At 42.8% G+C, this 22,707-nt stretch overlaps 1 protein-coding gene across 2 annotated transcripts in view; it reads left to right on the forward strand.

The window, feature by feature from the left end:
• Nucleotides 1-22,707, forward strand: part of LOC139544245 (carboxyl-terminal PDZ ligand of neuronal nitric oxide synthase protein) — a 220,360-nt gene that overhangs the window by 93,081 nt on the left and 104,572 nt on the right. For both annotated transcript variants that reach the window (XM_071351157.1, XM_071351156.1), the window contains exons 4-7: nt 8,832-8,890; nt 18,586-18,694; nt 18,891-19,032; nt 19,323-19,480. In XM_071351157.1, the coding sequence (XP_071207258.1) occupies nt 8,832-8,890; nt 18,586-18,694; nt 18,891-19,032; nt 19,323-19,480 (468 nt within the window). The remainder of the gene's footprint in view (nt 1-8,831; nt 8,891-18,585; nt 18,695-18,890; nt 19,033-19,322; nt 19,481-22,707) is intronic.

Below are 22,707 nucleotides of genomic sequence, written 5' to 3' on the forward strand. Positions count from 1 at the left end.
AGTTAAAATTACACATACCCGAGGGACAATTCAGTTAAAATTACACATGCCCGAGGGACAATTCAGTTAAAATTACACATGCCCGAGGGACAATTCAGTTAAAATTACACATACCCGAGGGACAATTCAGTTAAAATTACACATACCCGAGGGACAATTCAGTTAAAATTACACATACCCGAGGGACAATTCAGTTAAAATTACACATGCCCGAGGGACAATTCAGTTAAAATTACACATGCCCGAGGGACAATTCAGTTAAAATTACACATACCAGAGGGACAATTCAGTTAAAATTACACATACCAGAGGGACAATTCAATTAAAATTACACATGCCCGAGGGACAATTCAGTTAAAATTACACATGCCCGAGGGACAATTCAGTTAAAATTACACATGCCCGAGGGACAATTCAGTTAAAATTACACATACCCGAGGGACAATTCAGTTAAAATTACACATACCCGAGGGACAATTCAGTTAAAATTACACATGCCCGAGGGACAATTCAGTTAAAATTACACATGCCCGAGGGACAATTCAGTTAAAATTACACATGCCCGAGGGACAATTCAGTTAAAATTACACATGCCCGAGGGACAATTCAGTTAAAATTACACATGCCCGAGGGACAATTCAGTTAAAATTACACATGCCCGAGGGACAATTCAGTTAAAATTACACATACCCGAGGGACAATTCAGTTAAAATTACACATGCCCGAGGGACAATTCAGTTAAAATTACACATGCCCGAGGGACAATTCAGTTAAAATTACACATGCCCGAGGGACAATTCAGTTAAAATTACACATACCCGAGGGACAATTCAGTTAAAATTACACATACCCGAGGGACAATTCAGTTAAAATTACACATACCCGAGGGACAATTCAGTTAAAATTACACATGCCCGAGGGACAATTCAGTTAAAATTACACATGCCCGAGGGACAATTCAGTTAAAATTACACATACCAGAGGGACAATTCAATTAAAATTATACATACCCGAGGGACAATTCAGTTAAAATTACACATGCCCGAGGGACAATTCAGTTAAAATTACACATGCCCGAGGGACAATTCAGTTAAAATTACACATACCCGAGGGACAATTCAGTTAAAATTACACATGCCCGAGGGACAATTCAGTTAAAATTACACATGCCCGAGGGACAATTCAGTTAAAATTACACATGCCCGAGGGACAATTCAGTTAAAATTACACATGCCCGAGGGACAATTCAGTTAAAATTACACATACCAGAGGGACAATTCAATTAAAATTATACATACCCGAGGGACAATTCAGTTAAAATTACACATGCCCGAGGGACAATTCAGTTAAAATTACACATGCCCGAGGGACAATTCAGTTAAAATTACACATACCCGAAGGACAATTCAGTTAAAATTACACATACCCGAGGGACAATTCAGTTAAAATTACACATGCCCGAGGGACAATTCAGTTAAAATTACACATGCCCGAGGGACAATTCAGTTAAAATTACACATGCCCGAGGGACAATTCAGTTAAAATTACACATACCCGAGGGACAATTCAGTTAAAATTACACATGCCCGAGGGACAATTCAGTTCAAATTACACATACCCGAGGGACAATTCAGTTAAAATTACACATACCCGAGGGACAATTCAGTTAAAATTACACATACCCGAGGGACAATTCAGTTAAAATTACACATGCCCGAGGGACAATTCAGTTAAAATTACACATGCCCGAGGGACAATTCAGTTAAAATTACACATACCCGAGGGACAATTCAGTTAAAATTACACATGCCCGAGGGACAATTCAGTTCAAATTACACATACCCGAGGGACAATTCAGTTAAAATTACACATACCCGAAGGACAATTCAGTTAAAATTACACATACCCGAGGGACAATTCAGTTAAAATTACACATACCCGAAGGACAATTCAGTTAAAATTACACATACCCGAGGGACAATTCAGTTAAAATTACACATGCCCGAGGGACAATTCAGTTAAAATTACACATGCCCGAGGGACAATTCAGTTAAAATTACACATGCCCGAGGGACAATTCAGTTAAAATTACACATACCCGAGGGACAATTCAGTTAAAATTACACATGCCCGAGGGACAATTCAGTTCAAATTACACATACCCGAGGGACAATTCAGTTAAAATTACACATACCCGAGGGACAATTCAGTTAAAATTACACATACCCGAGGGACAATTCAGTTAAAATTACACATGCCCGAGGGACAATTCAGTTAAAATTACACATGCCCGAGGGACAATTCAGTTAAAATTACACATACCCGAGGGACAATTCAGTTAAAATTACACATGCCCGAGGGACAATTCAGTTCAAATTACACATACCCGAGGGACAATTCAGTTAAAATTACACATACCCGAGGGACAATTCAGTTAAAATTACACATACCCGAGGGACAATTCAGTTAAAATTACACATGCCCGAGGGACAATTCAGTTAAAATTACACATGCCCGAGGGACAATTCAGTTAAAATTACACATGCCCGAGGGACAATTCAGTTAAAATTACACATGCCCGAGGGACAATTCAGTTCAAATTACACATACCCGAGGGACAATTCAGTTAAAATTACACATACCCGAAGGACAATTCAGTTAAAATTACACATACCCGAGGGACAATTCAGTTAAAATTACACATACCCGAAGGACAATTCAGTTAAAATTACACATACCCGAGGGACAATTCAGTTAAAATTACACATGCCCGAGGGACAATTCAGTTAAAATTACACATGCCCGAGGGACAATTCAGTTAAAATTACACATGCCCGAGGGACAATTCAGTTAAAATTACACATACCCGAGGGACAATTCAGTTAAAATTACACATGCCCGAGGGACAATTCAGTTCAAATTACACATACCCGAGGGACAATTCAGTTAAAATTACACATACCCGAGGGACAATTCAGTTAAAATTACACATACCCGAGGGACAATTCAGTTAAAATTACACATGCCCGAGGGACAATTCAGTTAAAATTACACATGCCCGAGGGACAATTCAGTTAAAATTACACATACCCGAGGGACAATTCAGTTAAAATTACACATGCCCGAGGGACAATTCAGTTCAAATTACACATACCCGAGGGACAATTCAGTTAAAATTACACATACCCGAGGGACAATTCAGTTAAAATTACACATACCCGAGGGACAATTCAGTTAAAATTACACATGCCCGAGGGACAATTCAGTTAAAATTACACATGCCCGAGGGACAATTCAGTTAAAATTACACATGCCCGAGGGACAATTCAGTTAAAATTACACATGCCCGAGGGACAATTCAGTTAAAATTACACATGCCCGAGGGACAATTCAGTTAAAATTACACATACCCGAGGGACAATTCAGTTAAAATTACACATGCCCGAGGGACAATTCAGTTAAAATTACACATGCCCGAGGGACAATTCAGTTAAAATTACACATGCCCGAGGGACAATTCAGTTAAAATTACACATACCCGAGGGACAATTCAGTTAAAATTACACATACCCGAGGGACAATTCAGTTAAAATTACACATGCCCGAGGGACAATTCAGTTAAAATTACACATGCCCGAGGGACAATTCAGTTAAAATTACACATGCCCGAGGGACAATTCAGTTAAAATTACACATACCCGAGGGACAATTCAGTTAAAATTACACATGCCCGAGGGACAATTCAGTTAAAATTACACATACCCGAGGGACAATTCAGTTAAAATTACACATACCCGAGGGACAATTCAGTTAAAATTACACATACCCGAGGGACAATTCAGTTAAAATTACACATGCCCGAGGGACAATTCAGTTAAAATTGCACATGCCCGAGGGACAATTCAGTTAAAATTACACATACCAGAGGGACAATTCAATTAAAATTATACATGCCCGAGGGACAATTCAGTTAAAATTACACATGCCCGAGGGACAATTCAGTTAAAATTACACATGCCCGAGGGACAATTCAGTTAAAATTACACATACCCGAGGGACAATTCAGTTAAAATTACACATACCCGAGGGACAATTCAGTTAAAATTACACATGCCCGAGGGACAATTCAGTTAAAATTACACATGCCCGAGGGACAATTCAGTTAAAATTACACATGCCCGAGGGACAATTCAGTTAAAATTACACATGCCCGAGGGACAATTCAGTTAAAATTACACATGCCCGAGGGACAATTCAGTTAAAATTACACATGCCCGAGGGACAATTCAGTTAAAATTACACATACCCGAGGGACAATTCAGTTAAAATTACACATGCCCGAGGGACAATTCAGTTAAAATTACACATGCCCGAGGGACAATTCAGTTAAAATTACACATGCCCGAGGGACAATTCAGTTAAAATTACACATACCCGAGGGACAATTCAGTTAAAATTACACATACCCGAGGGACAATTCAGTTAAAATTACACATACCCGAGGGACAATTCAGTTAAAATTACACATGCCCGAGGGACAATTCAGTTAAAATTACACATGCCCGAGGGACAATTCAGTTAAAATTACACATACCAGAGGGACAATTCAATTAAAATTATACATACCCGAGGGACAATTCAGTTAAAATTACACATGCCCGAGGGACAATTCAGTTAAAATTACACATGCCCGAGGGACAATTCAGTTAAAATTACACATGCCCGAGGGACAATTCAGTTAAAATTACACATACCCGAGGGACAATTCAGTTAAAATTACACATACCCGAGGGACAATTCAGTTAAAATTACACATACCCGAGGGACAATTCAGTTAAAATTACACATACCCGAGGGACAATTCAGTTAAAATTACACATGCCCGAGGGACAATTCAGTTAAAATTACACATACCCGAGGGACAATTCAGTTAAAATTACACATGCCCGAGGGACAATTCAGTTAAAATTACACATGCCCGAGGGACAATTCAGTTAAAATTACACATACCCGAGGGACAATTCAGTTAAAATTACACATGCCCGAGGGACAATTCAGTTAAAATTACACATGCCCGAGGGACAATTCAGTTAAAATTACACATGCCCGAGGGACAATTCAGTTAAAATTACACATGCCCGAGGGACAATTCAGTTAAAATTACACATACCAGAGGGACAATTCAATTAAAATTATACATACCCGAGGGACAATTCAGTTAAAATTACACATGCCCGAGGGACAATTCAGTTAAAATTACACATGCCCGAGGGACAATTCAGTTAAAATTACACATACCCGAGGGACAATTCAGTTAAAATTACACATACCCGAGGGACAATTCAGTTAAAATTACACATGCCCGAGGGACAATTCAGTTAAAATTACACATACCCGAGGGACAATTCAGTTAAAATTACACATACCCGAGGGACAATTCAGTTAAAATTACACATACCCGAGGGACAATTCAGTTAAAATTACACATGCCCGAGGGACAATTCAGTTAAAATTACACATGCCCGAGGGACAATTCAGTTAAAATTACACATACCAGAGGGACAATTCAATTAAAATTATACATACCCGAGGGACAATTCAGTTAAAATTACACATGCCCGAGGGACAATTCAGTTAAAATTACACATGCCCGAGGGACAATTCAGTTAAAATTACACATGCCCGAGGGACAATTCAGTTAAAATTACACATACCCGAGGGACAATTCAGTTAAAATTACACATACCCGAGGGACAATTCAGTTAAAATTACACATACCCGAGGGACAATTCAGTTAAAATTACACATGCCCGAGGGACAATTCAGTTAAAATTACACATGCCCGAGGGACAATTCAGTTAAAATTACACATACCAGAGGGACAATTCAATTAAAATTATACATACCCGAGGGACAATTCAGTTAAAATTACACATGCCCGAGGGACAATTCAGTTAAAATTACACATGCCCGAGGGACAATTCAGTTAAAATTACACATACCCGAGGGACAATTCAGTTAAAATTACACATGCCCGAGGGACAATTCAGTTAAAATTACACATGCCCGAGGGACAATTCAGTTAAAATTACACATGCCCGAGGGACAATTCAGTTAAAATTACACATGCCCGAGGGACAATTCAGTTAAAATTACACATACCAGAGGGACAATTCAATTAAAATTATACATACCCGAGGGACAATTCAGTTAAAATTACACATGCCCGAGGGACAATTCAGTTAAAATTACACATGCCCGAGGGACAATTCAGTTAAAATTACACATGCCCGAGGGACAATTCAGTTAAAATTACACATACCCGAGGGACAATTCAGTTAAAATTACACATGCCCGAGGGACAATTCAGTTAAAATTACACATGCCCGAGGGACAATTCAGTTAAAATTACACATGCCCGAGGGACAATTCAGTTAAAATTACACATACCCGAGGGACAATTCAGTTAAAATTACACATGCCCGAGGGACAATTCAGTTAAAATTACACATGCCCGAGGGACAATTCAGTTAAAATTACACATACCCGAGGGACAATTCAGTTAAAATTACACATACCCGAGGGACAATTCAGTTAAAATTACACATACCCGAGGGACAATTCAGTTAAAATTACACATGCCCGAGGGACAATTCAGTTAAAATTACACATGCCCGAGGGACAATTCAGTTAAAATTACACATACCAGAGGGACAATTCAATTAAAATTACACATGCCCGAGGGACAATTCAGTTAAAATTACACATGCCCGAGGGACAATTCAGTTAAAATTACACATGCCCGAGGGACAATTCAGTTAAAATTACACATACCCGAGGGACAATTCAGTTAAAATTACACATACCCGAGGGACAATTCAGTTAAAATTACACATGCCCGAGGGACAATTCAGTTAAAATTACACATGCCCGAGGGACAATTCAGTTAAAATTACACATGCCCGAGGGACAATTCAGTTAAAATTACACATGCCCGAGGGACAATTCAGTTAAAATTACACATGCCCGAGGGACAATTCAGTTAAAATTACACATGCCCGAGGGACAATTCAGTTAAAATTACACATACCCGAGGGACAATTCAGTTAAAATTACACATGCCCGAGGGACAATTCAGTTAAAATTACACATGCCCGAGGGACAATTCAGTTAAAATTACACATGCCCGAGGGACAATTCAGTTAAAATTACACATACCCGAGGGACAATTCAGTTAAAATTACACATACCCGAGGGACAATTCAGTTAAAATTACACATACCCGAGGGACAATTCAGTTAAAATTACACATGCCCGAGGGACAATTCAGTTAAAATTACACATGCCCGAGGGACAATTCAGTTAAAATTACACATACCAGAGGGACAATTCAATTAAAATTATACATACCCGAGGGACAATTCAGTTAAAATTACACATGCCCGAGGGACAATTCAGTTAAAATTACACATGCCCGAGGGACAATTCAGTTAAAATTACACATACCCGAGGGACAATTCAGTTAAAATTACACATGCCCGAGGGACAATTCAGTTAAAATTACACATGCCCGAGGGACAATTCAGTTAAAATTACACATGCCCGAGGGACAATTCAGTTAAAATTACACATGCCCGAGGGACAATTCAGTTAAAATTACACATACCAGAGGGACAATTCAATTAAAATTATACATACCCGAGGGACAATTCAGTTAAAATTACACATGCCCGAGGGACAATTCAGTTAAAATTACACATGCCCGAGGGACAATTCAGTTAAAATTACACATACCCGAAGGACAATTCAGTTAAAATTACACATACCCGAGGGACAATTCAGTTAAAATTACACATGCCCGAGGGACAATTCAGTTAAAATTACACATGCCCGAGGGACAATTCAGTTAAAATTACACATGCCCGAGGGACAATTCAGTTAAAATTACACATACCCGAGGGACAAGTCAGTTAAAATTACACATGCCCGAGGGACAATTCAGTTCAAATTACACATACCCGAGGGACAATTCAGTTAAAATTACACATACCCGAGGGACAATTCAGTTAAAATTACACATACCCGAGGGACAATTCAGTTAAAATTACACATGCCCGAGGGACAATTCAGTTAAAATTACACATGCCCGAGGGACAATTCAGTTAAAATTACACATACCCGAGGGACAATTCAGTTAAAATTACACATGCCCGAGGGACAATTCAGTTCAAATTACACATACCCGAGGGACAATTCAGTTAAAATTACACATACCCGAGGGACAATTCAGTTAAAATTACACATACCCGAGGGACAATTCAGTTAAAATTACACATGCCCGAGGGACAATTCAGTTAAAATTACACATGCCCGAGGGACAATTCAGTTAAAATTACACATGCCCGAGGGACAATTCAGTTAAAATTACACATGCCCGAGGGACAATTCAGTTAAAATTACACATGCCCGAGGGACAATTCAGTTAAAATTACACATACCCGAGGGACAATTCAGTTAAAATTACACATGCCCGAGGGACAATTCAGTTAAAATTACACATGCCCGAGGGACAATTCAGTTAAAATTACACATGCCCGAGGGACAATTCAGTTAAAATTACACATACCCGAGGGACAATTCAGTTAAAATTACACATGCCCGAGGGACAATTCAGTTAAAATTACACATACCCGAGACCCGTGACGATCATATCAGGTCTGACCCAGACCCGTGACATTATTTTGGGTACAGGTGGATCCGTGAAGACCTCTACTCTGAATCTCCACTGTTGTGATTGATTGTTAACATCATCTTGACTTCCTTGCCCACAGAGGAAAGAGTGGACCTGGGACGAGAGCAAGATGCTGATCATGTCTGACCCCATATACAGGTCAGTGTCACACCTATTGTACAGCTCTCCCTCACTCATCACTCCATTTCCTACCTATTCCCCATATAGTGCACTACTTCACCCAGAGCCAATGTAGTGCACTCGGACATCATTTGAAAATACATTCTTTATCTCAATTCACCTTCCTGCTATAAAAATAGCAGAAGCTCCTTTAGTGAATCCCATTTTTATGGGCCACACTGATGGTCCAACCGGATAACACATTGAAGCCATTCATATGTGCTGCTACACACTCTGATAATGTGCCTCTACGTATGTGCCATCGGCAATTACACTCATACAGTATATATTGGTTAGGGTTTGGCTTGTAGCCACAGCATAAGTGACGACTGGCTCGATTCAGTACTATGTAGCAAAATTTGAAATAGTATTTTTTACACTGGATAAAAGTAGAGAATAACAGAGCTATAAAATTGTATATATCATACACTGCAGTTGAGGAACAATGGGAAAGTAATTCTACTTTGAAAGTTATTAAACTTGTAACCCCACTTTTGAGAAAATGTCTCTTGAATGTTTTAGTACACCTACTGGAGAGCTCTTCTTTGTCTACACCCATTCAGCATTATTCACACCCTCTTAAGCTTTAGCCCCACCCATCTCTTTATTAAGGATTCACGTGAGGCCATGTGCTAAACAGAGTGAGCATGGTAGTGTAGTGTAGTAAACAACCAAATATTTCAAGACTAAAAGTGGTGAAAGTAGTAGCAAAAAATCTAGTCCTTGGCCTGTATCTTCATCTGACTTTGGTGCAAGTCATGTTGTATAAACATACAATATTAAATCAAATCAAAGTTTATTTGTCTCATGAACAGGATACAGAAGGTGTAAACGGTACAGTGAAATGGTTACTTACAAATTTGCATAGTAGCAATATCAAAAATAGAAAGTGTCCAGATAAATATTGTATAACTATTTTATAATTATTAGATGATTCTTACCCAGACACACTTGACCCATCTAAATTGATGGGTCATGTGAAAGAAATGCTATAACCCCCCCAATACAATAGATTAACGTAATCACCCCCAGACACACCTGGCTAACTTGATGGGTCATGTAATCATCTGGCGATGTGGAGTCTTGTTTAGACATGTAGCTAGCTAAACAATGAACCTAATGGTGCTTTCAAGACAACTGGGAAAATGGAAAAATATGAGGTCAAATCATGACATCAGTGATCTTCAGGTCAGAAAGTCTGGGCTCTAGAAAGAGGCCCGAGTTCACGAGTTGAAATTCCGAGTTGGATGACCGCTCAAAAAGATTTTGGGATTCGGAGCTAGTTTTTTTTGAGTTCCCAGTTGTCTTGAACACACAAGTCGGAAGTCGGAGATTTCCAAGTTCCCAGTTCCAAGTTCCCACTTGTTTTGAACGCAGCAAAGCAATACAAACTGATTGTCATAGCTAGCCACCATGCATGAATCTTAAGGTAGCTAAAGCTAACCAACTAGGTTCAATGTTAGCTAGCTAGCTAATAATAGGCTATAACTAGCAACGCAAATGGATTTCTAAAATATGAATAATATTACTACACAGATCATACACGTAATGTTAGCTAGTGAGCCAACTAGCTAACGTTAGCTAGCTAACAGTACACTTTAACTTTAATGAAAACGACTATCTGACAAAATTAGAAATGTATAATATCTGAAACTGTAGCTAAACTCTTACAAACATGGATGAATGCTTCTCCCTCTCTGTCTCAGATGCCATGGTTGCCCTTAGTTTGAAGACCTAATCCAGAGACAAGTGTTTTATACAACAGTGTTCTCTTTTCGACTCCCTCTGCATATTTGTAATCAAAAGCCAGAATGTAGCTATCATACTCTGCTTCCACTGGGCATTCCACTGATTTCAAAACTCGGTCAACTTCTCCCATGACAACAACACTGTTGATCGCCGTTTCTTCCCACCACTGTCATCAGAAGACTTTGATAAAAATGCCTCTCTTGTGCCTCTCCAGTGAAGTAGTGACGTGCGACATACGCCTAGTTTCCTGAAACGAGTCACGTGTGAGTTTGTGTGTGTGCATGCGTGCCTTTGCGTGCGTTTGTGGTTTTTCAGGGACATCTCTGTTCTTACATGGTAGCCATGGTAGCCACAGCATTATAGCTACATCTGTAGGCAACAACACCTCTGACACACTGACCCTCAACATGTGGGGGCCCCTCAGGGGTGTGTGCTTAGTCCTCTCTTGTACTCCCTGTTCACTCACGACTGTGGCCATGCACGACTCCAACACCATCATAAAGTTTGTTGATGACACAATGGTGGTAGGCCTGATCACCGATGGCGGTGAGATGGCCTACAGGCAGCAGTGGGGGTCGGTGCCGTTTAAGATGAGGGAGGTTTAAAAAATAAATAAATGTTTTTATGAACATGTCCTTATTTCTATTCCAGCATATTGGATGACTGTCATTCATATTACATTCACCCAGCTCAATGTAACATTGATATGGCTAGGCTACTCCATGATGCTCACATCTTCCCTGTACCCATCATGAGGTTGCTACAACCTAGCCTATGAATTAAGGATTGCAACGTAGGTGCACAGGTCGAGATAATTTTGAGTTATCAAAGTCTGCCTTGCACACTCTTGCCTGCATATAGCTGATCTAGAGTGTAATCATTAGTCCAACAGTTGCAATGAATACACCCCTGATCACACGCAAACACAGTTCACTTTCATAGAATACACAAACAGCTCATATATATAATTCCTTCTTGCATCTTTCTACCCACTCTCCTCCTCTCACCTTTTCCCTTCGCTTGTGGACTTCAGTGCACAAAACATTTAGCTGTCTGTGACCTGCTACAATCATGCAGTACAGTGTACAGTCAGCAGCAAGCAGTTTAGCTGTTATTCCAGCGGGCCCCCGTGGCAATAAATTATTGGATAGCCATAGCCAGCTACTTAACATAGAATCCATCTCGGTTTGAGCTGGTTGTTTGAGTAGGCTAAATTAGTTAGCTGCATTCAATGCTAGCTAAGTAAGTGAAAGTGAAAAAATATATAAGACGAAATATAGCTAGGTCTCTCTTGCTTCTCCTTAATATGGAAGAAATTATTTGTTCAAAACTGTTCAACTATTGTCTTTCTCTCTCTTTTTGTCAACTACTCACCAGATTGTATGTACTGCAGTGCTATTTAGTTGTAGCTTATGCTTTCAGTACTAAATTCATTCTTTGATCCTTTGATTTGGTGGACAACATGTCAGTTCATGCTGCAAGAGCTCTGATAGGTTGGAGGATGTCTTCCAGAAATTGTTATAATTACTGTGTAAGTCTATAGAACGGGGTGAGAACCATGAGCCTCCTAGGTTTTTGTATTGAAGTCAATGTACCCAGAGGAGGACAGAAGATAGCTAGCGGCTACACCATGGTGCTACCCTAAAGAGTGCCGATGAGGCTACTATAGACCTTCATTGCAAAACAGTGTGTTTTAATCAATTATTTGGTGACGTGACTATATTTAGTATATATATATATTTTAAAGGAAATTCACTGAGGAAGATGGTCCTCCCCTTCCTCCTCTGAGGATCCTCCACTGCTTGGCAGTGTGGCGCAAAGACAACAACCTCTCCCTCAACGTCAGTAAGACAAAGGAGCTGATAGTTGGTAGAGCATGGCGCTTGCAACGCCAGGGTTGTGGGTTCATTCCCCACGGGGGGACCAGGATGAATATGTATGAACTTTCCAATTTGTAAGTCGCTCTGGATAAGAGCGTCTGCTAAATGACTTAAATGTAAATGTAATAGTTGACTACAGGACAAAGAGGGGAGAGCACGTCCCTATCCACATCGACAGGGCTGTAGTGGAGCGGGTTGAGAGCTTCAAGTTCCTTGGCGTCCACATCACTAAGGACTTAATATGGTCCACACACCCGCACAGTCATGAAGAGGGCACGACAGCGCATCTTCTCCCTCAGGAGGCTGAAAAGATTTGGCATGGGCCTTCGGATCCTTAAAAACTTCTAAAGCTGCACCATCTAGAGCATCTTGACTGGCTGCATCACCTCTTGGTATGGCAAATGCATCGCCCTCAACCACAAAACTCTACAGAGAGTGGTGCAAACGGCCCAGTACATCACTTGGGTCGAGCTCCCTGCCATCCAGGAACGCTATATCAGGCGATGTCAGAGGAAGGCTTGAAAAATTGCCAAAGACTTCAGCCAACCAAGCCATAGACTGTTTACTCTGCTACCGTCCGGCAAACGGAATCTGAGCACCGGCTTTCGCACCAACAGGCTCCGAGATACACTCTACCCCCAAGCCATAAGACTGCTAAATTGCCATATATAGATAATTAAATGGTTACACGGTCTGCATTTACCCTATCTTGCACTGACTCTATGCACACTCACAAGACGATACACTGACTGTACAAAGCATTAGGAACACCTGCTCTTTTCATGACATAGAGTGACCAGGTGATTCCAGGTGAAAGCTATCATCCCTTATAGATGTCACCTGCTAAATCCACTTCAATCAGGGTAGATGAAGGGGAGGAGACACCTTAAAGAAGGATTTTTAAGCCTTTAGACAATTGAGACATGGATTATCTGTGTGTGCCATTCAGAGGGTGACTGGGCAAGACAAAATATTAAAGTGCCTTTGAACAGGGTATGTTAGTAGGTGCCAGGCGCACTGGCTTGAGTGTGTTAAGAACTGAAATGCTGCTGGGTTTTTCACTCTCAACAGTTTCCCTTGTGTATCAAGAATGGTCCACCACCGAAAGGACATCCAGCCAACTTGACACAACTGTGGGAAACATTGGAGTCAACATGGGCCAGCATCCCTATGGAACGCTTTCGACACCTTGTAGAGTCCATGCCCAAATTAAGTGAGGCTGTTCTGATGGGAAAAGTGGGTGCAACTCAATATAAGGAAGGTGTTCCTAATGCTTTGTACACTCTGTGTATATTATCCATGTCCTTGTTCAGCCACGACTCCTCGAAATATAGGATATTACAGTTCTTGAGGTGATAGGATATTCTCTAGAACAGAGCTTGTCCGGTTTGTTCTCTAGTGATTGTACGTTAGCCAGTAGTGGATGCAACTTAATATTATGAAGGTGTTCCTAATGTTTTGTTCCCTCAGTGTATACATGCACTATATACACCCTCACTCATACACACTACACTACACTGACACTTTCACACAAAACCCACACACATACACTACAAACACAACACACACACCAACGCCTCATACCTGGACGGATTTAAACACCTTTTTCGCCCACTTCAAGGAAAACAATATCAAGCTGCCGCCGCGGGTCCTCAAGGCTTACTGTGTGCTCTCGTTCTCCGTGGCAGACGTGAGTAAGTCATTTAAGCATTTTAACCCTCGCAATGCTGTTGGCCCAGACGGCATCCCAAGCCATGTCCTCAGAGTATGTGCAGACCAGCTGGCTGAAGTGTTTACCGACATATTGATTCTCTCCTGATCCCAGTCTGTTGTTCCCACTTGCTTCAAGATGTCCACCATCGTTCCTGTACCCATGAAAGCTAAGGTAACTAAACTAAATGACTATCGCCACCTAGCACTCACTTTTGTCATCATGAAGTGCTTTGAGAGGCTAGTTAAGGCTAACCCTCTCCTGTACTCCCTGTTCACCCATGACTGTGTGGCCACGCACGTCTCCAACTCAATTATCAAGTGTGCTTTCGAACAGTGGTAGGCCTGATTACCAACAACGATGAGACAGCCTACAGGGAGGAGGTGAGAGCCTTGGTGGAGTGGTGCCAGGATAATAACCTCTTCCACGACGTCAACATAACAAAGGAGCTGATTGTGGACTACAGGAGACAGCAGAGAGGGCACGCCCCCATCCACTTCGACGGAGCCACGGTGGAGAGGGTCAAAAGCTTCAAGTTCCTCAGAGTACACATCACTGACAACCTGAAATGGTCCCTTCATGCATGGCTCTCCAGAGGGGGGTGTGGTCAGCCCAACACATCACTGACAACCTGAAATGGTCCCTTCATGCATGGTTCTCCAGAGGGTGGTGTGGTCAGCCCAACACATCACTGACAACCTGAAATGGTCCCTTCATGCATGGCTCTCCAGAGGGTGGTGTGGTCAGCCCAACACATCACTGACAACCTGAAATGGTCCCTTCATGCATGGCTCTCCAGAGGGGGGTGTGGTCAGCCCAACACATCACTGACAACCTGAAATGGTCCCTTCATGCATGGCTCTCCAGAGGGTGGTGTGGTCAGCCCAACACATCACTGACAACCTGAAATGGTCCCTTCATGCATGGCTCTCCAGAGGGTGGTGTGGTCAGCCCAACACATCACTGACAACCTGAAATGGTCCCTTCATGCATGGCTCTCCAGAGGGTGGTGTGGTCAGCCCAACACATCACTGACAACCTGAAATGGTCCCTTCATGCATGGCTCTCCAGAGGGTGGTGTGGTCAGCCCAACACATCACTGACAACCTGAAATGGTCCCTTCATGCATGGCTCTCCAGAGGGTGGTGTGGTCAGCCCAACACATCACTGACAACCTGAAATGGTCCCTTCATGCATGGCTCTCCAGAGGGTGGTGTGGTCAGCCCAACACATCACTGACAACCTGAAATGGTCCCTTCATGCATGGCTCTCCAGAGGGTGGTGTGGTCAGCCCAACACATCACTGACAACCTGAAATGGTCCCTTCATGCATGGCTCTCCAGAGGGTGGTGTGGTCAGCCCAACACATCACTGACAACCTGAAATGGTCCCTTCATGCATGGCTCTCCAGAGGGTGGTGTGGTCAGCCCAACACATCACTGACAACCTGAAATGGTCCCTTCATGCATGGCTCTCCAGAGGGTGGTGTGGTCAGCCCAACACATCACTGACAACCTGAAATGGTCCCTTCATGCATGGCTCTCCAGAGGGTGGTGTGGTCAGCCCAACACATCACTGACAACCTGAAATGGTCCCTTCATGCATGGCTCTCCAGAGGGGGGTGTGGTCAGCCCAACACATCACTGGGGGCACTCAGCCTGCCCTCCAGGACATCTACAGCACCCGGTGTCACAGGCACCCTCACACTCAACGTCAACAAAACAAAGGAGATGATCGTGGACTTCAGGAAACAGCAGCGGGAGCAGCCCCCTATCCACATCGACGGGACAGTAGTGGAGAAGGTGGAAAGTTTTAAGGTCCTCGGCGTACACATCACGGACAAACTGAAATGGTCCACCCACACAGACAGCATGATGAAGAAGGCGCAATAGCGCCTCTTCAACCTCAGGAGGCTGAAGAAATTTGGCTTGTCACCAAAAACACTCTTTTACAGATGCACAATCGAGAGCATCCTAACTGGCTGTATCACCGCCTGGTACGGCAACTGCTCCGCCCACAACCGCAAGGCTCTCCAAAGGGTAGTGAGGTCTGCACAATGCATCACCGGGGGCAAACTACCTGCCCTCCAAGACACCTACACCACCCGATGTCACAGGAAGGCCAAGAAGATCATCAAGGACCTCAGCACCCGAGCCATGGCCTGTTCACCCCGCTACCATCTACTGAGAAACAGCTTCTACCTCCAGGCCATAAGACTGTTAAAAAGTCACCACTAGCCTTAGTCACTGTTCTACCACCCGGTACTCTACCTTCCACCTTAGAGACTTCTGCTCTATGTACAGTACATAGTCATTGAACAGAGGTCATTTTAATAATGTTTAAATACTGTTTTACTCCTTTTATATGTACAGTTGAAGTCGGAAATTTACTTACACCTTAGCCAAATACATTTAAACTCAGTTTTTCACAATTTCTGACATTTATTCAGAGTAAAAATTCCCTGTTTTAGGCCAGTTAGGATCACCACTTTATTTTAAGGATATGAAATGTCAGAATAATATCCTTGGGGTCATTGTCCATTTGGAAGACCCATTTGCGACCAAGCTTTAACTTCCTGACTGATATATTGAAGCAACATCTCAAAACATAACAAGGGTCATTAAAAAAAGTACGATCTTTGTCCCCATGTGCAGTTGCAAACCGTAGTCTGGCTTTTTTTTATGGCGGTTTTGGAGCAGTGGCTTCTTCCTTGCTGAGCGGCCTTTCAGGTTATGTCGATATAGGACTCGTTTTACTGTGGATATAGATACTTTTGTACCTGTTTCCTCCAGCATCTTCACAAGGTCCTTTGCTGTTGTTCTGGGATTGATTTGCACTTTTTGCACCAAAGAACGCGTCTCCTTCCTGAGCGGTATGACGGCTGCGTGGTCCCATGGTGTATACTACTGTTTGTACAGATGAATGTGGTACCTTCAGGCGTTTGGAAATTGCTCCCATGGATGATCCAGACTTGTGAAGGTCTACAATTTTTTTTCTGAGGTCTTGGCTGATTTCTTTTGATTTTCCTATGATGCCAAGCAAAGAGGCACTGAGTTTGAAGGTAGGCCTTGAAATAAATGCACAGGTACACCTCCAATTGACTCAAATTATGTTAATTAGCCTATCAGAAGCTTCTAAAGCCATGACATAATTTTCTAGAATTTCCCAAGCTGTTTACAGGCACAGTCAACTTAGTATGTAAACTTCTGACCCACTGGAATTGTGAAATAATCTGTCAAACAATTGTTGGAAATTGTTGGAAAAATTACTTGTGTCATGCACAAAGTAGATGTCCTATCCGACTTGCCAAAACTATAGTTTGTTAACAAGAAATGGGTGGAGTGGTTGAAAAACTAGTTTTAATGACTCCAACCTAAGTGTATGTAAACTTCCGACTTCAACTGTAGCTCCATTATTTAGTATTTTATTTATATTCCTCTTGTGTTAGTTACTATTGTTTTATTATTTTATTACTCTGCATCATTGGGAAAGGTTCGCAAGCAATCACTTCACTGTAAAGTCTACACAAGTTGCATTCGGCGCATGTGATCAATAAAATGTGATTTGATTTGTCTGTGTGTGTGTGTTTGTGTGACAGAGACACACAGAACATCATCTCTCTTAGTGCAGGTCTTTTTATAGCTGTAATTAGCTGTGTTTGTTCCCATTGGACGCTGTTTATAGCCCTGTAGCCTAGTGTGCAGTAGAATGGCTGACACTGACCATATATCAGCTCTGTGTGTGTGTGTGTGTGTGTGTGTGTGTGTGTGTGTGTGTGTGTGTGTGTGTGTGTGTGTGTGTGTGTGTGTGTGTGTGTGTGTGTGTGTGTGTGTGTGTGTGTGTGTGTGTGTGTGTGTGTGTGTGTGTGTGTGTGTGTGTGTGTGTGTGTGTGTGTGTGACAGAGGGCTGACCATATACCAGCACATCACAGGGACAAGGACAGTGAATTTGGCTACTTTTTATGGGTATGACTGGTGGTGGTTTATTCGTAAACCAAAGTCGTATTCATTAGGGCACACCGTAGCAAAACGTTTCAATCGTTTTTTTTTGTCCAAGTGGTCCCTCCCTCTTTCAGTCTGTTAGCTTCTGTTTGTTGCTTAATGAACACGATGCAGAAATCAGGGAATGTTGATGAAGGGAATCACGTGAAAATGCTAACCTGGGACAGTGTTGGTTATATCATAGGTCTCTCTGTGAAAATGTATACTGGTAGCTACTATATTTACTCAACATTGCATTTTGGCCTCTTATTTAATAGTTGTGTGCCAATGTAACCATAGTGAGAAAGCCTGCCTTCCAACTTTTGTCCAACGTTCTTCCAAATGTTTCTCCAGGATCTTCTACGTGTCCCATGACTCCCAGGACCTAAAGATCTTCAGCTACATCGCCAGAGATGGCTCCAACAACTCTTTCAGGTGTAACGTCTTCAAATCTAAGAAGAAGGTGAGCGAGACTAGGCTATATTACTCCTCTCATGCCAAGAGGCCATACTCTGTAGGTCACCTGTATCTGTTCTGTTACGTCTCTCTCTCTCTCCCTCCCTCTTTCTTTCTTTCTTTCTTTCCTTCTTTCTTTCTCATCTTTCTCTGACATGAATAACAACAAAGTAATATCCCACTCTCTCCCTCTCCCCCGCCAGACCCAGGCCATGCGTATAGTGCGTACGGTGGGCCAGGCGTTTGAGGTGTGTCATAAGCTTAGTCTGCAGCACGCCCATCAGGGTATAGATGGACAGGCAGATGGAGAGAGTGACAAGTCCACAGAGGACACCCCCGCTGAGGGTGAGAGAGAGGGGGAGACACACACACACATGCACACACACCAACTGCCACAACACTGTTACACTCCGACATTGATCACTAAACATGACAGAGACAGACAGACAGATATACACACAGATCACCATAACACTTATTGTCTCACAAAGATTTTATTGTCTTATCATTTCATTGACTGACAAAACAGATGCAAAAACTGAACACGCTGTTCATGTGTGAACCAAGAAGGACACCTGACCATTAGTGATGATTTGATGATGTCATTGGTTTGTGTGTGTTCCTCTTTCCCGCAGGTCGTCAGTTGACAGGGGCGGAGGAGGAGGAGGAGGAGGGGTGTGGAGAGGAAGGGGAGCCCCAGGCACAGTCCCAGTCTGTGTGTGAGCAGGCGGTCAACGAGATCCTCCAGAGTCTGGCCCAACTCAACGTGGTCCAGCCTGGACACACCATCATGGTAAGAGCACCTGACTTACTTTACTTATTCCTTTCTGTTCCTGGAGGAGCAAAGGGCCTCAACAGGGAGTTAACAGGGCCTCAACAGGGCCTCAAAAGGGCTTCAACAGGGAGTCAACAGGGCCTCAACATGGAGTCAACAGGACCTCAACAGGACCTCAATAGGGAGTCAACAGGACCTCAACAGGGAGTCAACAGGACCTCAACAGGACCTCAATAGGGAGTCAACAGGACCTCAATAGGGAGTCAACATGACCTCAACAGGGAGTCAACAGGGCCTCAACAGGGCCTTCACAGGGCTTCAACAGGGAGTCAACAGGCACCGTCCCAGGCACAGTCCCAGTCTGTGTGTGAGCAGGCGGTCAACAGGGCCTCAACAGGATCTCAACAGGGAATCAACAGGGCCTCAACAGGACCTCAACGGGGAGTCAATAGGACCTCAACAGGGAGTCAACAGGTCCTCAACAGGGCGTCAACAGTGCCTCAACAGTGAAGCCTGGGTAATGTTCATAACTTCATTCCAGGGGTGTATTCTTTAGTTGATTTCCATAGGAAACATTTCACAATGAAAATAAGAGTTTCTATTGGACATATTCACATAAAGAATCATTGTCTCATGTCAGATGGCGTACTCCTACATGACGCTTGTCCCTCAACCTGTCTGTCTTGTAGGATGTGGAACTCATCTCTAAAAATCTAGATTTTACTCAGCATGTATCTGACAGCTGGCACAGCTAGTTATCAGACAGATTAGTGGAGATGTCCGTCGTGCTATTTTACGTGAGACAATGGGCAAGGGATGGAACTTAAATATTTTGGTCAGCTGGGCTAGTAGACCACATTTAACCCAGATCTATGTTGTGGTTCCCTGCGGCAGTGTCTATTTAACCCAGATCTTTGGCTGTAGTTTCCCTGCGGCAGTGTCTATTTAACCCAGATCTATTCTGTGGTTCCCTGCGGCAGTGTCTATTTACGACAGTGTTTATTTAGCCCAGATCTATGCTGTGGTTCCCTGCAACAGTGTCTATTTAACCTATATATGTGATGTAGTTCGCTGCAGAAGTGGATTGACCCCCCTGAGTCATGTCTTAGCCCTTTGTTACTTAGATGTAGGGTTTTGTGACCCACTGTGTGTCTGAGAGGAGTCTTAAACACACATACACACACACAAGAATGCACACATACACACACAAGCATACACACATATATAATACACCCACATACATGTACATATACACCAGTGGAGGCTGCTGAGGGGAGGACATAATAATGGCTGGAACGGAGCGAACGGAATGGCATCAAACACATGGAAACCATGTGTTTGATGTATTTGATACCATTCCACCTATTCCGCTCCAGCCATTACCACGAGCCCGTCCTCCCCAATTCAGGTGCCACTAGCCTCCTGTGATACACACATACACGCACACTCACACACACACGTATGATGGCGTGTTGCTCTGACAGAGATAGAGAATGCTCCCTACATTATTCACACCGGCCGCTGGCTGAGGGACAAGGCAGCCTTAACATGCCTGGCTAAACTATTAAAGCTTCACTCTGTTCTAGTCTACTGTTCCGTCTGTATGTCCTGTGTTTTTGTGTGTGTGTGTGTGTGTGTGTGTGTGTGTGTGTGTGTGTGTGTGTGTGTGTGTGTGTGTGTGTGTGTGTGTGTGTGTGTGTGTGTGTGTGTGTGTGTGTGTGTGTGTGTGTGTGTGTGTGTGTGTGTGTGTGTGTGTGTGTGTGTGTGTGTGTGTGTGTGTGTGTTGTTGTCTTTGACAGCCTGGATCTCTGGTGGTGTTATGGGGCCCCGGGGCTGCCTAGTGGCCCTCAGAGAGAAGCAAGACTGTGTGAAACATGCCTCAACTCATCCACTTACAGTAGAACCGTAGGAACACACCGAAGGGTTGGGGCTATCCTGTCAATACTAGCTCCCCAAGCCCTTTAGGCTTAAAGTACCACAAGCGGACATTCACTTATTTTCAATTGAAAGACGATGCCCAGAGCTTACCCATGATGTTGCGCTACGATTTAAGTCAATACGTCATTGTTTTAGTCAAAGTATGATATATTCAGGGTTGAAGTGGGGAATCCAAAGTGGAGATCTGGGTTTTTTCCGTGTCAATGCTGTGTGTTTCCCCTATTAAATGACATGCTACTACTTTTCAGTCTACGTTTATTTTCAGGGATGGGTTTTATTTTAATGTTACCATCCTCTACTGCTGAGTGGAGGATGACTCTTAATAATGTCCGGAATGGAATGGTCCCCCCCTCAACAGCCTACACTGGTTACCACCCACAAGCATGGCATTGTTTATTTATCAGAAACACCTGCAAATGTCTTCTTCTTCGCTAGTCGCGACTGCGCTAAACAGCTTTTCGTCGTAGCCTACGTAGCCACCTGAGCCATGGAGCAAACTAAAATAGCAGGTTATTATTATATTTTTGCACCTCCACTTTTTTACCAGAAAATTCTCATCATCCATTGGTACATTTTTCAATTTTCACTTATTTTGTTTAGCTAGTCTATAAAAATATATGACTATTTTATAAATGGTATAATTGCGTATTTTGCTGCATTTTGCAACCCTGCTCCCCCGTTGCCACAAGATAAATGGTTTTGAACACTAATGCCATGCTTCACTACACACTTCACTGCTTGATTGGTGCAGCTTAACCACAAGTGTCTATCCTATAATGAACAGGCACCCGCGAAGGAAAATTCAAGGAACTTGTTTATCTATTTTATTACGCTGTTACATTTGTATTGGTGTTTTGTGTCCAATGCTCTCAAGGAGTTGTAACATTTCATTTGTGAGGTGCACTATGAGCAAAGTGTCACGGATCCCTCCGGAACTTTCATTACACACACCTGGCCCCTATTCCCAGTGATTAGTAATTGTATAGTGTGCCCTTGGTTGACTATTGTCCTGTCGATTATTGTTATAATGTCCGTTGGTTCGTGTGAGTACCTGTGCAACTTTGGCGGCGGCAACTGGCCCGTCCGACGATGACGCAACTTTGGCAGCTGCATTGGGTCCTAATCGACCCACATTGCGTTCCTGTGATCGTCCTCGAGGCCGGTGTCGTTGCGGTGCAGGGTGTCGGGGGGGGTGGTGGTTTGTGGGTACTGTGACGGATCCCTCCGGAACTTTCATTACGCACACCTGGCCCCTTTTCCGACTGATTGTATTTGTATATATGTGCCCTTTGGTTTCCATGGTCTTG

This window comes from Salvelinus alpinus, chromosome 18, assembly GCF_045679555.1.
Source record: "Salvelinus alpinus chromosome 18, SLU_Salpinus.1, whole genome shotgun sequence".
NCBI classification, from domain to species: Eukaryota; Metazoa; Chordata; class Actinopteri; order Salmoniformes; family Salmonidae; genus Salvelinus; species Salvelinus alpinus.